The sequence below is a fragment of the Topomyia yanbarensis genome, chromosome 2 (genome assembly GCF_030247195.1).
Source record: "Topomyia yanbarensis strain Yona2022 chromosome 2, ASM3024719v1, whole genome shotgun sequence".
NCBI classification, from domain to species: domain Eukaryota; kingdom Metazoa; phylum Arthropoda; class Insecta; order Diptera; family Culicidae; genus Topomyia; species Topomyia yanbarensis.
This window is the reverse complement of record NC_080671.1, coordinates 128,202,904-128,220,774: the sequence shown is the minus strand read 5'-3', so window position 1 is coordinate 128,220,774 and position 17,871 is coordinate 128,202,904. Positions and strand designations below refer to the sequence as shown.

The 17,871-nt window shown below is 35.5% G+C and overlaps 1 protein-coding gene across 2 annotated transcripts in view; it reads left to right on the top strand.

Moving 5' to 3' along the window:
• The window catches only part of LOC131681250 (histone demethylase UTY), a 220,400-nt gene that overhangs the window by 185,320 nt on the left and 17,209 nt on the right, over positions 1 to 17,871 (top strand). For both annotated transcript variants that reach the window (XM_058961959.1, XM_058961960.1), the window contains 2 exons: positions 10,513 to 10,867; positions 10,928 to 11,522. In XM_058961959.1, coding sequence (XP_058817942.1) covers positions 10,513 to 10,867; positions 10,928 to 11,522 — 950 coding nt within the window. The remainder of the gene's footprint in view (positions 1 to 10,512; positions 10,868 to 10,927; positions 11,523 to 17,871) is intronic.

Below are 17,871 nucleotides of genomic sequence, written 5' to 3'. Positions count from 1 at the left end.
ACACAAAATAATTGTTTAAGTCTTTAAAAAACGTTGTTTGCGAATGTGGGAACACTTTTTCCCGTGCAGCGAAACGATGTTTCCGTTCAAACTTACATTCGTACTGCTGACTCGAACGATCTGTAGCTGTACTGTTTGATATTTAATGAGTATAATCAGCAAACGTTCAATTTGCCGAATTTCTCGAAACGGTACATACCATCAGCTGTTGCTTGTTTGCCACTTGTTTATTGTGCCCGATTGTGGTCCGCATCCGTTCAGTTCCGAAAAGTCATCTGTCATAAATAAGCAGCCTTACATTGTAAGCACTCGCTAGCCGCCGCCAGCATCGCAGCGCAAACAGGATGAAGGAATAGGCGCCTGGCATCGATCGAGTGGCCCTGTCTGTGGTGGCACTGCTGGTACATCAAATTAATTTCCCACAGCAAAAAAGCGACTCGAGATGAACAGCTGTTACTTCGCATTACAACACGCCATTTTCTTCGGAAATCGAACGTTTCTCTGAGTGGTTCAATTATGGTGCGGCGTGGTTTGATATGAAATTTTGGTGCAAGGCCGACCAACCGACCGAGCTATAGTCAACATCGATAGCAAGTGATAAATTAGCTCGGAACCCTCAAAACCGAAAAGCCTGTGGGTTTCTCTCGGCATGGCAGGTGGTGAGCCAAGCTAGATTAATGACATGAACCAACGAGAAGGATCCCTTTGGAATTATATACATTTTATCGGTGTTTAATAGTAAGGTTCAAAAATTGAATTAATTTTATGAGTCACGTTGTGCTGGGCCGCTATGAGCGTTTTAAAGTTTCTACCTGACACGGTTACAATTGCTTTATATAACGTACCTACTTTAGCAGAGGGAGGAAAGGTCACAAAGTTTCTTTCGGCATACGAACTGTCTAAGGATTATTGCTGCAATCCGGGAATTGACCGTCAATCAAGCGGATCCTACCTGAAATGTGGATTTTTAGGGCCATTGAGATTACTTTATGCTGCAGCACAACAACATCCATATTTTCTAACCTCAATTTGTGTCTCTTTCCGTGTACATCGCATTGCGTTCCCACATGACCTAGGTTTTGTTATGCTCGAATGCGGGTACAAATTTGATTGATGTCGAAAATTGTTCTTGCCCTCAAGACAAATTTCAACTCCTCTCACTTTACTCGTTGGATTGACGAAACAATATTTTGTGTATTTTACTGTGTAATCGTGTATATGTATACACTTTTCACAAGGATCATGCTTTGAATGGTGGTGATTTCTTCAGGGGGAAAAGGTGCAGAAGGAGATGGAAAAGGATAAAGATTTTTTTCTTTAGAAAAAGTTTTACCTTCCTATGCCTAACGAAATCCGGCTACTCTTCCTTCGGTCACATGCAGTAGGATTTAGGAGCATTTTTTTCGTCCTGATCACTATTCTGGCAGTGTGGTTCTGAAAGTGCGACAGGTAGGACCGAGGATCAGTGTTTATCGAAACAGAAGTGGTTTCTTTGCTAAGGTTTTGCTTGAAATTGGTTCCAATGTGAGTTAGATGAAGTTAGAAGTGTAAATAGTGCATCATTTGTCATTGTTAAAATACTTTTGAAAAATTGGCCTTATATAAGTTTACTAGTGTAGCAGCTATGGTTCAGTTTTTGCGATTAAACTTTCGTGTGTGTAAATTGGTTCAGGCAGAAAATATAACAATTAACATCAGCAATGGTGGAATCAGTGTGTTACATGTTTCATAGTACTTGTTGGTGTTGGCTAAGAAATGGCTGCCTTTCTCATTGTAATTTTATATTCACAATCCACTTTTGGGCTTGTCAGCTAAAGTAGGATCTCGTATCATCATCATTTTCGGCATAGTTTTGTGTTGATAACTGTATAGTAACAAGAGACCAAACGTCCTTGATTATAAGCGTTAATTTAGCATGAATTGATAGAATATGGAGCAGATTTGACCAATGAAAGAATTTATTGAGCACGATGCGATCGAACCCATGATTCCATGATGATTGTCCGTTTATATTTTACCTGTAATAATTTTCGACAGATAAGATTTGATAATGATCTGTTATTTCTTTCCATCTATGCATCTATTAAAAACGTGTTTGACTTAGAACAGCAAAAAGCGCTTCACATCTTAATATATGGTCTAATATCCTACTTTTTACCTTCTAAATTAATGTATTTATTAGATCTCTCAACCTTTTGAAAATAGTTTCAAAATTTGCATTTGCCAGTTTAAATTCTCGTTCTATTTGTTTCTACCAAAAAATGGCTCAAATTGGTTAGGGTTAAGAGGGGTCTCCAAGCAAAAATCGTATTTTCGCGTAAGAGCGTAACCATTGACAAACAAAGTATATTTAATACTTTGGAACAGGATCTCGCATTTGAGCAGAAGTCTTTTTTTCCTAATGCGGATCCTTCTTTGATTCAACTATAGCCTAATGAAACAGTACGGTTTATCTATCGTGTGTAAATCACATCTACTTGCAGGATACTGTCTTTCACTGGTCAGCAAATCACAATTCTAGCCATTTGAAGCGATTCGTGCGGATGTTAATTCCAAAATAATTATGTACTAAATCGGTGTACGTTCACATCTAGAAAAACCCGTGTAAATTTACGTCTTTTGACTCATACATATACGGACATTAACAATGAAATAGTTTTACGTTCAAGTTTAATTTTACATGACGTTGAAACTCATGAATCACGTAGTTTAACCCAATGACGTTTGTTTTAAAGGCTGAAAAGTGTAAATAAATGGAATACGGTAATCCCAACAAACACTTTAGCTGGATAATGGCTTACAAAGTTCTTGTTCAGCTTATTCTCTCTGATTAAAGGCTTGTTCAGCTATGGAATTTGATCAGAGATAAAATTTCTATTTTTTGTGTGTGTTCTTTTATAGATAATGATTACGCAGCAAACCGAAAACAGACTGAAGCCACAAACTAATTAAGTCGGCACATAGCGAATAATGGGATCTAATCAGAGATTCGCCTATGAAATAGAGAAGGACCAAACAGTTCACTTCGAAGGACCATTGCCGACTGAATAGTTCGTAAAAAGAATTAGTTCACATGAACCGTTCTTCCGTCCAGCTGATGTTTTACTTGTATCTAGCGAATGGTCCTCAAAAGATTCGAATCGGGCAGATGCATCAAAAAGATGCAATACAAATTCTGAGCGAGAGCTCTCGCAAACCGTTTGATACCTAAATTGTTATATCTCTGTATGCTGAACGGGTTCAGGAAGGATGGCGAGTTGTTTAGGATGTAATGACAGAAGTAAAGGCTGAAAGGAATGTTTTTATTTTGGTTGTGTGCCCGGTGCCGCTCTTCGCCCAGTTCCATACTGGGAGAGTATCGAGAAGGGTTTGTGGGACGGCAAATGAAACCATTTTCATTCGTTCGCCCAAAAAACGGTTCTGTACGAAGAATCAGTTCGCTTCAACCGTTCTTCAAATATTCTCAAAAAAAAAGTGGCGGAGTGGTTGATGCACCCAACTAGAGACTGGGAGATCGCAGGTTCGATTCCTGTTTGAGGACATATCTTTTCTTAATGTGCCCTATAAATGTGAATTGTCATCGTTCTGGCTTTTCTTTGAATCTTTGAATCTTTCAATTTTCAAATCATTAAATCTTTAGATCCTTTAACCTTTGAATCTTTGAATCTATGAATCTATGAATCTATGAATCTATGAATCTATGAATCTATGAATCTATGAATCTATGAATCTATGAATCTATGAATCTATGAATCTATGAATCTATGAATCTATGAATCTATGAATCTATGAATCTATGAATCTATGAATCTATGAATCTATGAATCTATGAATCTATGAATCTATGAATCTATGAATCTATGAATCTATGAATCTATGAATCTATGAATCTATGAATCTATGAATCTATGAATCTATGAATCTATGAATCTATGAATCTATGAATCTATGAATCTATGAATCTATGAATCTATGAATCTATGAATCTATGAATCTATGAATCTATGAATCTATGAATCTATGAATCTATGAATCTATGAATCTATGAATCTATGAATCTATGAATCTATGAATCTATGAATCTATGAATCTATGAATCTATGAATCTATGAATCTATGAATCTATGAATCTATGAATCTATGAATCTATGAATCTATGAATCTATGAATCTATGAATCTATGAATCTATGAATCTATGAATCTATGAATCTATGAATTTATGAATCTATGAATCTATGAATCTATGAATCTATGAATCTATGAATCTATGAATCTATGAATCTATGAATCTATGAATCTATGAATCTATGAATCTATGAATCTATGAATCTATGAATCTATGAATCTATGAATCTATGAATCTATGAATCTATGAATCTATGAATCTATGAATCTATGAATCTATGAATCTATGAATCTATGAATCTATGAATCTATGAATCTATGAATCTATGAATCTATGAATCTATGAATCTGTGAATCTATGAATCTATGAACCTATGAATCTATGCATTTTTGACTCTTTATAAATAATTTTTTTTGAATTTTTGGCATTTTTCGAATAGTCCGGGTAAGAAAAAATGAGTTGTTTGGTTAAGCGCTGCAATTGCGAATTGAGGGCGAATACGAGTATATTTTATTATGTTTTCTGATTTACAGTGGCGTAGCCAGAAATTTGGTTTGGAGGGGGTTTTGACGAAAATCTTAGATTTTTCAAAAATGTTGGCGGGTCTATTGATGACATTTAATCTGTAGGCCGCGATCGACTGGGTACTACCGCGTTCTGCAGTAATAGCGAAATGGGATGGTATGAGCGGGCATGGGCGCTATAACCCTACCGTAGTCAGAACTAGATACCTGTCGCAGGTGTCTGTTATGTTGGGTGACAGACTACGAGACAGGTTAGGTCAAGTTCAACGAGTGGCCCAAAAACACCACTTTACTAACAATCAAGCAGAAAAGGATGAACTGAAAACTCGCAACTTCGAAACCGTAGCATTGGAAGAGCTTTGATAGACGGGGCAGAAGGTGTGGAAATGCGGGGATCGAGCGACGGCACAAGAGCTGGGTAAAATGCGCCAACTCGTGATCAAGTGGCAGGCGATCAGCGAAAGGATGTGTGTAGTGTGGATCAAAGGCCATTTCTTCGACTACAGCATTATCAATGTGCACTGACCTCACGAAGCCGAGAAAGATGCATTTTATGCGCAACTAGAGCATGTCTATGATAGCTGCCTATGGCGGAATGTTAAGCTCGTTATAGGTGACATAAACATCCTGATAGGCCGGGGTATTTTTATAAACCGGTTATCGCACAGGATAGTCTGTACACCTATCAAATAATGTGCAGAAATTCTCACGATTAATAAGTATTATGACGAACACCTAAATAGCGAAGCAGTAGACGACAGGGGTATTGCAAGAATCAGCTTGGAGACGAGCGCAGTCGACAACAGACTCCGGGTCTACCTAAGATTCATGAAAAATAGGACGGTTGAACCGCTGGCAATCAACTGTCATATGAGCTACTCAAACACAGAGTAGAGGAATTGACTAGAGCACTCCACTGGGTGCTTTCGAAGATCTGGAAGGAGGAGATTTTACCGAAGTATAGGATGTAGGGAGTAGTATGTCCCATCTATAAAAATGGTGTTAAGTGGGATTTTTGCAACTAATTATCGATTAATCACATTACTGAACTCCCCTTGTATGCAAAGGTGACGTAAATGCCATCGAGTATTTCAAGAAATTTTTCCGGAAATCAATTTTTCAGGAAATCAATTTTCAAATCATGCATGGTGCGGGTAAAAGCATGCTTTCGACACTTTGCTTTTTGCATTTCAACAGGTTATTTTTTTTATTTTCATTTGAAGTCGTTTGAACTGAAAGATGTGAATTTTCGTAGTGAACTTAAAAATACGAAAAAGTTAAATTTGACCAAAGTGGCATTGAAGTCACTTTGCATACTAGGATAGTAAACGTCATCTAGAAGGTGCTCTCCCAAATTATTTGTTGCCGCCTATAACCGTTAGTAAGGGAATTCGTAGTGCAATATGGTCTATAATGCACATTCATATCTTCAACCAAGCTATTTGCAATAACATTCTTGAAAACTTTGCTGAAGACACTAAGTCTCGACCTAATTTGATTGTAATTAGTACTAACAACTGGAAAAATTAATCAACAAAATTATGCTGCTAAATACTAAACTGTTAAAAGCTGATGGTTTCCAAATTATGGAATCTTGGCGCCATTCAATTCGATACCCAAATGTACACCATAAATAGCTTAGCTAGTGGCACTTTATATAAGTGATAACCCAAAAAAAATCAAAGACACATAAAAACCGATTCTGACCTGTTAGAGACAAGCGTAAAACGCCATTTTTTATCAGTTTCTATGTAGGCGTTTTCATTGAGCTATTTTGTTTGATATTTACATGATTCAATTTACATCAACTATAGAATCCTTACTAAAATATTAGTTACAAGATCCCATTCTCACAATTTACAAAAAGTCCCCATAACGTTTAAAACATTAGGTTCTCAATGTAATGAACAGATAATAAACTTCCAAAATTATTATTTGAATATTTAAACTAGTCAGCATCTAACTTTTCTTTCTTCAATTCAAATATTTTGGTTTGGAGGGGGTTTTAACCCCCAAAACCCCCCCTTGACTACGCCACTGCTGATTTACCTTATATTTTCTGGGAACAGGAAGGTAAAATATGTTGAGGTATTATGCATATTTCAAAACACACTTTAGTATACAAAAACAATTTTAGTGGCAAACGAAAACCCCTCCCCTCTGGCTCCTTGAGGTTAAGTTAGGAATTCTGCAATTCGACTTCGTCTCTTCAGAATATGATACTTGACCGAGGCACCAGACTGACGCTAGTCCAACCGAAACTGGAAACATTTTTAACACGTTCTGTCATTGCGACTTTTATTTTCGGTCGCTTACTTATGAGCACACTAAACGACTTATAAACGACGATGTCTCGTGTGAGAAGAAGTTCTGTTTGCCGATGTGACCTTCTGAAATGGAACCTTGTTTTCAGCTAAGCAAATCAGTGTGCTAAATTTCTCCGAAATAATTTTTTTAAAATCTGTGTGATGTGAACAACAAGTGAAGAACTTTGCATTTCCACTTCGTCTCTTCAGAATCTGGCACTTGACTAAGGTTCTCATCGCCCGGCAAACAAAACTTCTTCTCTTTCGGGTCATCGTATGTTAGCAGTCATTTAGTGTGTTCACAAGTAACGTTGTTTATTACTTACCTCTCAATGAGCAAATTGGATTAAGAGGAGCGTCTGGTGTAGAGGGTAAAAAATTGCTATTAATCGCTTGATTTTTATTATAGAATCTCTAGAATAGTCTTGTGCAATCTCGGTGGCCACACTGACCTTGTGTTCTTCGCGCGTATTGGCACATCTGCTGAACGATTGTTCTACGTAATAGCATTTTACAAACCGGCGGACACGATAACCCATAAACTATTCAACAGATTTATTTGATTTTTTTATGAGCATGCATAATGTATGTAGCCAGTCGATGAACCACGGAAAGCTAAAAAAATTTCTCCTCATTTTTTTGAAGGATAGTGAGCGAATTTAACTTGTTTTAAGGGGTTAAATACAATTTTATTTTCCAGGAAATTTTTTTTTTATTACTTTATCTGAAAGTACAACTTCTTGAGAATAATTACTCAAATTTTTGTAGAGATCGGAGAAATAAATCGAAAGTTACAGCGTTTCGAAGCGCGCTTCGTCTATCATGAGCAGTGGTAACTTGAAATTTCAAACTCGATTTTCTCGAAATGTCGTTTTTTTCAGAAATGGCTTTCCGTGATCACGATTGCCGAAAAACCACTCAACCGATTTTTTAAAATTTTTATTCAATTGATCGTAATTAATTTTTCTCGTACCTTGACCATTTCTTTTTTATACACAAATTTTTGTTTAGGGGATGAGAACTTTTAATACAATTTTTATAGCTAAAAACAGCGATTTTTTAGTAAAAACGTTCCCGAATGCAGGAAAAAATAATTATGTATTCAACTAATCGTTAAGGTACGAGGAATACTCATATACTAATGGAATGTTTTGAGTTTTGGGATTTTATTTGATATATTAGTCTTCAATTGTGATCAGCGAAAACCCCTCAAATAAAAAATGGTTTCGAGGAAAAAGCCATAGCTCCTTCAATTATCAATCCTTTTTGTATAAACTTTTGCTTGTTTATTTCACTGAAAAATGTATACTACAAGATTATATACGTAATGAAATCATTACATTTGGCCTTTACGTAAATTTAAACTCTTGACATTTTTCTAACAAAAATGTATGTAACCCCTTAATAAACCTAATAGTGCAATTGTGCCTTTCAATTGCTGATTATTTTCAATATTATTGTGAAAATTTCTATTAAATTCCTATTACACTTGGCACATATTTACATGGGCACGACTGCCACGAACCTGATGTGCAACATGTCGACGATGACGCACATGGAACAAAAAATATAATATATATGTAGATAAATCAGCATGAGTTAGATGTTGTCTTCGTGTTAACATACTTTGTGGTTCAGTGGGAGGGGAAAAGTATTATAACTGTAAAAGTCCGGAAATATCGATAGTGAACAATATATTCAAAGAATCTTTGAATAGCCTTCAGTGATTTACACCTTCAAATCGAAATAATTTGATGTCCATTTTAAAGGATTTTTAACATCTGAAATATTACGATTGTTTCGGTTTATATGGAAAATTCCTATGTGACCGTAGTGACTCCGAAACCATAAGTCAGATCTGAATGAGAATTAATAGCAGTCAATGGGATTTGCATTTATCATTTGAAACCTTTTCTACATTTGACCTTTTGCTACAAAATAAAAAAAAATAAAGTGTACTAGCCACGATCGCTGTGAAATTGCAAATGTAGCAATTCTAATGAGCGAGCTTAATTAGATTTTTAACACCGTTTCAAAATAAGATTTTTTCATGTCTGAAGTTGAAATTGATATTATTTGAGGTTCGTATAAAATCCATGATTTTCTTAAGACTTTCCTTTTCTAAAATTTACGACCTTCCTTGCATTTTGTATGATTTTCCTGACCATGCCTAAGCTTGTAAAAACTTCCTGATCTTCGTTCGACGTCCCTAAGTTGGATGAACTTTCTTGAAGTTTGAAGCACTTCACTGAAGTTCGGGGAACAAACCTTAGTTTCATTGATTTGGTCATAATTCCCTTTTAGTTTGTAACAATGTCCAAAACTTTCTTCAGCTATCTTAGAGCTTTTAGGCCTTCTCAGGATTGTGTAATATCCTAGATTTAAAAGCTTCTTAGAAATTCTTATTTGTCCCATGTTTATAGGATTTTCTTGAAGTCCGGAAAACAAGTTTATTAAAATATACTAGTTCAGAGGCACTCTTTGCCTGCTTTTAAAGAAATTCTCGGAGGTTGGAAGAATTTTACTGCATTTCGTGTGACCTTCTTATATTTGTAGCATCACTTTCCCTGAACTAGTGAATACAGAATGAAACAACTTCCTGTTTGCTCCGAAGTATTTCCAGTTTTTCGCAGTACTTAAACAAATTTAATATTACTTCTATACTGAACCCTACGGCGGTCAATTTCTATGTTCTTCTTAAATTCATTACCGGAAACTCTTATTGTTCCCCATAGTACGTAATGTGAACACTGATAGGGATCTCTGATTCAGGATTGAATAAAGTTTTAAGAACATCATCCTATTGCGTAATCTAGTTTAAAGCAAGCACACTAATAACGCAAGGTATTCAAATTGGCCCAAGCACTCACCTAGTCATCGTAAAATCCACACGATTGCACCGGCAGCCACAATAAAAATATTTCGTCTCCAATGACGATTTTTTTTCTGTTCAGTCTGTTGGAAATTCGAATACAGCATTCCGCACATCAAAAAAACTAAATCACAACAACCATAAATGACTTCTAAATCAATGCTGTTTGATTTTTTTTTTTCGTTACTGAGCCCGGACTTGACACTCAACTTCTGATGCGCTTAAGCCCGAAATAAAAGGAGTAGAGTCGAGGTGACGAATGCAGAAAATAATAAATAAATAAACAAAAAAAAGTGAAACAAACCGGCCTGCCAGACATTTTGGGGAAGAAGTCGTTAACTAAAGAGACTTGCGATTATGGCTCACCGACCGACGTTACTGTGCAGTGCGTCTCAAATTGCAATGCAACCTCAACAAGGTCCCGCGACGGATGCATTTCGCTGAAGACAGTCTCAGGGTGATGGCTCCCGGTGTCGATAGCTCCATTAAGTTTCGATCTTCTTTGTGACGGTGTCTTTTAGCAGACCTTTGATCGTCCTTTGTGTGGTTTGCTTGGTGCACGTGAGCCTCGGAGCTTGAAGGCGTTGTTTTTTAGATTATGATGATTATGACTGTCCATTTGATTGAACAATTGATTATGACAAAAATATTAAAGTTTGCCGTATTCCATTTCTTTTTCGCAGTTCGCTTTCACATCGCCCATCTGTATGAGATCCAGAACAAGTTCAAAGCAGCAAAGGAATCATACGAACAGTTACTCGGGGACAAACAGCTGACACCAGCGCTGAAGGCCGACATCTGCCGCCAGCTAGGATGGTTGTATCATAGTATTGAAACACTCGGGGAGAAGGCACAACGGGAGCGCTTTGCCATTCATTGTCTGCAGAAGTCGATCGAAGCTGAACCGAAATCGGGACAGACTTTATATCTGTTGGGAAGGTGTTTTGCTGGAATCAACAAGGTGCATGACGCGTTCATCGCTTATCGCAATTCGGTCGAGAAAAGCGAAGGCAATGCGGACACTTGGTGCTCTATCGGGTAAGTATAAATATCGATTCACGGTGGGTGTTTTGATAATATATCACGTATATATTCCAGAGTGCTCTACCAGCAGCAGAACCAGCCTATGGATGCGTTGCAAGCGTACATATGTGCAGTTCAACTAGATAAATCACACTCGGCTGCTTGGACCAATTTGGGTATTTTATACGAAAGCTGTAATCAACCGCGGGACGCGTATGCCTGCTATCTAAACGCTACAAAGAATTCGGACGGACAGCAATCGACCGTAGTGTCAGCCTTATCCACTGCCACCAGTGCCAATGCTACAAACGCAACAGGAACAGTAACAACAGGAAACACCTCTACTACCAACACAACCTCCACGGGATCCAGCGCAGCAGGAACATCCGCAAACGCAGCAACATCGGGACGTAGTGGAACTAGCCTTACGGAGCCGACAATTGCCTCCAGCGGTGCGACTAAGCCTCAGAATCTCGCGCAAAGAATAAAATTTCTCCAGCAGCATCTGGCACACGCACCTATGCCTAGTATTACCTCCAAACGGCGGCAGCTACCGTCGATCGAGGAAGCGTGGAATCTGCCAATCTCGAACGAAATGAGCTCTCGTCAGCAGCAGCAGACAGCCGCAGCCCAGGCGCAGCAGAGACAATATCAGAAGGGATACGCACAGGTGAGTAGTCGGTTCAGTGTTTAGGTGTGTTCAGTTTATTAAATAAGTACGAAAATGTCTTGTATAGAATTTTTCTGTTAATTCCTGGATTGATACCAGAGAAAAAAGAAGCAAGTACATGCACAATTTGCTTCAGTTTCCCTCAGAGTATTTCAAGTCCAGTTTGCCTGGACTTGCTGCTTTTCCACGCATAACTGACGAACGCAACGAATGACCTGAGAGTTTCGTTTCGCAAAAGCAACATCAATTTCGTACTTTGTTTCAGTCGCGATTTTCCTCCACTAAATTCATCTATGGGAATGGGACTAGTATATATGACACGAACTACCATTCCTTGGTACTCACAGTGTGAATCTCACACTCTCAAAGAAGGAGTTCATTTTCGCTCTATGAGTTTGTCCTGCTCTCGTTCATTCTACTTGGGTAGATAGCCAGTGTTGCAAGTAGGTAATGATGGAACATCGTTAAAAGAAACCTGTATCATTAAATGATATTATGGGCATTTAACGATGTTGTATCATTTGCGACATTAAAACTACACGGCAAAACTTTTAGCCTTATGACCGCAGCTTATTTATGTTTTTGTTGTTAATTACATTACAATGCTTAGATCTGCCTAGATTGCAATTACATTACAATGCTTAGATCTCAAAACTTTAAAAATTCACACTTTATTTTACTATCAACCATATGCTTTTTCGATGTATAAATACTATAAATTTAATAATTGTGAACCTAATTTATACTTAGGCTACATTAATATTTTCTGTACTATTTCTCACATTCAATTTTATGAATGGACACCCTTTTCGGAACGTTCACTCGTGCTCTTGTTCTCTCCCATTTAAGGTTCCTCGATGATCCAGCTTTTTTGGTAACCTTTCCATTTCCACTTCACATGTTCACCGTTCATTCCGTTCGAATCGCCAACGCGAACGGACGGGATCCTGTTTGTTATTTTGTTAGAAGTAAGGTATTTTGTATATTTTCATTGCTTTTCATATTAGCGAAAATATTTCTTGAACAGTGCAAATAATGTGAATGCATCGATAGTGAAGTAAATTGCGCCATGTAAGTAGATTTTACTTTGTTTTCTGTGAACATGAGTGTTGTGTGGCTGTCTGATAGCGGTAGACCGTGCAACGAATGATACAATGATCCATCGTGAAGGTCAAAGCCCTCTGTGAGCACTAACCGAGCTGGAGAAGGAAGGAATCGAGAGAGCGTTTTTTGGCAATTCATGTGGTTATTGAACCCGTGAGTTTTGATGTTGCGTTTTCTTCGCCACCCCCAACATGCCATCGTGCCACCCACCTCGCCTGCGCCCAAAAACCACCACAAAATGCGTTGTATCGTTTATTCGTGAGAACCGTGAAACTCGGAAGCAATTTAAATAGCGTCAGTTTTCATTGTTTCAGTTGGAAGCGTAAATTTTATTAAAAACTTTAGGATCTCCGATTTGCATTAAAAGGTGCATATGGACTTCAATGGTATGGTGTTTGTTAACCATGGATTTACTTATAAAGTTCTCGTGCCATACTAATGAAAGCAGTTTGAAGTTCATCAGACTTTCACTAGATCTCAAGATGTGATAATTTACCAGTATATTAGTTTGTATGAACATTTTTTAGCTTTATAGACAATTGCATAACTAGTACGTAAGACTTATACTTAGAATACTTGGTAATTCAGATTTGAAGCTAAAACTCATGCTACTTAATTTACATTGTTGGAGTGATCTGGACTCAAATATGCTCCTACTTCATCAATATAAGTTGATAGCAATTCTTTGTTCGATTTGTACATTGTTTATTCGACAACGTTGCGGTAAACTATTGGTCGAAGCTCATTCATTACGGAAATAATACATTTGTCTTGCCTTGAAGAATGGTTCATGTTGAACAGACAAGACAATTTATAATGCGTTTTTTGCCATTATTTGATTCTAATTACTACTCGAGTAAATTCATTTCATCGAATATTTTCTCTTTTAAATCTGAGCAAGGTCTGGCAACCATTAAACGGTTGATAGCACTTGTGTCATCCGGCCACAAAAACCAAAAATTGATCTACATATAAACGTACATTTCCGCTTAAAAAAGTACGTTGTATCGAATTGTACGTTATATCGAAGCATACACAATGTTCACTGGATTGTTCGTGGTATTTTGTTGAGTTTCGACAACGCGTTACTAATTTTGGAAATTTAACCTACCTAAATTTATTAAATTTTGAATATGTAACAAAAACAACATCATAGTGTTATAATGAAAATATTTTTATTCTGATTCCTTTCCTAATTATTAAGTCATTAGTTATTGTTACTCTGTCTGGGTTTGTACATCGTTTATAAATATTACAATCGTGTACGCCTCATCAAATAAAAGCAACATGATTATTGAAATGTACTGCTACCATATATCATTTCCTTAATTAACGGCCAGTTCCGGGTTTTCGGATATTTGATGCTTATTTTGGAATACATTTGTCAAGCGGCACATTAAAAACATGCCTTATTTATATTTATTTTTATATTTATATTTATGTTTATATTTATATTTATATTTATATTTATATTTATATTTATATTTATATTTATATTTATATTTATATTTATATTTATATTTATATTTATATTTATATTTATATTTATATTTATATTTATATTTATATTTATATTTATATTTATATTTATATTTATATTTATATTTATATTTATATTTATATTTATATTTATATTTATATTTATATTTATATTTATATTTATATTTATATTTATATTTATATTTATATTTATATTTATATTTATATTTATATTTATATTTATATTTATATTTATATTTATATTTATATTTATATTTATATTTATATTTATATTTATTTTTTCCTTTTTTATTACCGACTTATAGTGAGTCAATCTTTTTCCTTTTTTATATTGTAACGACATATAATTAGCAAGGGACTGGAAGGTGAAGTATTTTTTCAAATATTAAGAGCCATAGTACTCAAGGGAGAGCAAGGATTTGAAGTAAGAAAGTTTAGAAAAGCGTGGAGTAGGGTCAATGAACAAGCTTAGAGTTTCCCGGTTACTTAGCTTTTTGTCTTCTGCAGCGCAGTAGTCAGGATCTTTTGGCATTAAATGCGAATCACCTGAGTCTGCGGCATGTCCGGACAAGCGTAAAGTCAATTTAATGAGCTATGCTGTCGGAGCCGACAAAAAGTTAAGTCACGGAAAACTTCCACCCTAAGCATTGTGCGACGATGAAACTCATTGAATGAGTTAGTTTTTGCCCTCACTAATTGCCATGCCGGGGTGTTTTATTTCATCGACTCTTGTGTCTGCCTCAACAAGGTCTTGTTGAGGCAGACACAAGAGTCGATGAAATAAAACACCCCGGCACACAGTGGGACGGAATAAAAAAAAGCCGGACATTGACATTTGCGACGAACCTATTGGTTATAGCACTTTGTTGTCTTCGGAAAGGTTTCTTCATTTTTTAAGTAGTTTAATATAATGTTGGAAAATTTTTATTTAAGGGGGTATATAAGCAGATCAAAAAAATAACTTTGCAAGTTGTTGCCAAAATTGATAGTCATGTATGGAAAGTTTGTAGACGAAATGATTTTATGAAACTTTGTAGAAGTAGCAAAATGGCTATCTGTTAAGCGAAAAAAGTTATTGGGTGAAATTGAAGTACATGTCGGAATACCCCCTTAAAAAGTGTTTTTTCATTGTAACTTTTTTATTTGATTTTGTACAGTTTCTCGATGTTCTAGAAAGTTGTGGATGCTTTCAAAACACACCTTTTTGTGGAATAGACCAACTCGCTATCTCTTCGTTTTTAGGGTGCATGTCTGTTTTTTGGTTTTTATTGGGCTATCTTTAAGGGGCTATGGTTTGTAGAGTAGCAGGTAGTAGCAGCTAAATTTATTTTTTTGATATTCAGCAAGAAATACCCTATTGATTCATATATAAATCATAGCGGGATCTAATAGGATCCTTGGAATAATGTGGGGTAAAATAGACTAGCATTTCAATAAATTATTTGTATTATGAAGCATGAAAAACAAACTATTATGCGAAATTAATAAAAAATTTAAATATTATAGTTCATTCCATACATTCCGACATTCAAAGTTAATTTTTTTGTTATTAATATGCTCATAAGTCATCAGTGTCCTGCCAATTATCTTCTTCGTTATTGAATGAACAAGGTATTAATATAACAGAGTATTCTAAGCAACGAAATACCTTGTTCATTCAATAACGAAGAAGATAATTGGCAGGACACTGATGACTTATGAGCATGTTAATAACAAAAAAATTAACTTTGAATCTCGGAATATATGGAATGAACTATAATATTTCAAATGTTTATTAATTTCGCATAATATTTTGTTTTTCATGCTTCATAATACAAATAATTTATTGAAATGCTAGTCTATTTTACCCCACATTATTCCAAGGATCCTATTAGATCCCGCTATGATTTATATATGAATCAATAGGGTATTTCTTGCTGAATATCAAAAAAATAAATTTAGCTGCTACTACCTGCTACTCTACAAACCATAGCCCCTTAAAGATAGCCCAATAAAAACCAAAAAACAGACATGCACCCTAAAAACGAAGAGATAGCGAGTTGGTCTATTCCACAAAAAGGTGTGTTTTGAAAGCATCCACAACTTTCTAGAACATCGAGAAACTGTACAAAATCAAATAAAAAAGTTACAATGAAAAAACACTTTTTAAGGGGGTATTCCGACATGTACTTCAATTTCACCCAATTACTTTTTTCGCTTAACAGATAGCCATTTTGCTACTTCTACAAAGTTTCATAAAATCATTTCGTCTACAAACTTTCCATACATGACTATCAATTTTGGCAACAACTTGCAAAGTTATTTTTTTGATCTGCGTATATACCCCCTTAAATAAAAATTTTCCAACATTATATTAAACTACTTAAAAATGAAGAAACCTTTCCGAAGACAACAAAGTGCTATAACCAATAGGTTCGTCGCAAATGTCAATGTCCGGCTTTTTTTGATTCCGTCCCACTGTGCGGCATGGCAATTAGTGAGGGCAAAAACTAACTCATTCAATGAGTTTCATCGTCGCACAATGCTTAGGGTGGAAGTTTTCCGTGACTTAACTTTTTGTCGGCTCCGACAGCATAGGTCATTAAATTGACTTTACGCTTGTCCGGACATGCCGCAGACTCAGGTGATTCGCATTTAATGCCAAAAGATCCTGACTACTGCGCTGCAGAAGACAAAAAGCTAAGTAACCGGGAAACTCTAAGCTTGTTCATTGACCCTACTCCACGCTTTTCTAAACTTTCTTACTTCAAATCCTTGCTCTCCCTTGAGTACTATGGCTCTTAATATTTGAAAAAATACTTCACCTTCCAGTCCCTTGCTAATTATATGTCGTTACAATATAAAAAAAAATTATATTTATATTTATATTTATATTTATATTTATATTTATATTTATATTTATATTTATATTTATATTTATATTTATATTTATATTTATATTTATATTTATATTTATATTTATATTTATATTTATATTTATATTTATATTTATATTTATATTTATATTTATATTTATATTTATATTTATATTTATATTTATATTTATATTTATATTTATATTTATATTTATATTTATATTTATATTTATATTTATATTTACATTTGTATGAGGAATAAAATCACACCTGTTGATATCCGGACACTTGCCGATATCTTAGAACTGGTTCCGAATATTCCGGAATTCGATTCCCAAAGTCGAAGCCTTTTTTATATTTTCGTAATGCAGAACTTTTTCTTAGAATAGAATATGAAGCTTCCACTTGTATCTAGGATTCAAGAATATCTGCAAATACATATTGTTCAGTCCGCTTACTGGATTCCTAATTAATCCCAGCTGGTCGTAAAACATGCACAGTTGTCACTCCTATTTATTTGATGTGTCACATTAAAAGACAATCTTCGATCCGTGTAATCGGCTTCAGGATCCTCAGAAATCAACAGAAAAATTTTAATACAGGGTGCGCCAGCTGGATGTATCTTTTTTCAACATTGAACATCTCCGCTATTTTTCAGCTGATTTTCACAAGTAAACAAGTTTTTTAGGATATTTTATGCCATTTATTATAAACCAGGTTTAGAATAAAACGTCGATTAAATGGCCAACCCAAATTGATACACAAAAAGCAGCTCTTTTGCGGACATTTTGAATGATATTGGATACTATTTCGGGCTTAATCGCAGCAATTTCAGCTCGTACATTAGCTTTGAGTTCGTCAAGGTTGCTAGAGTAAATTTGACTTTTCAT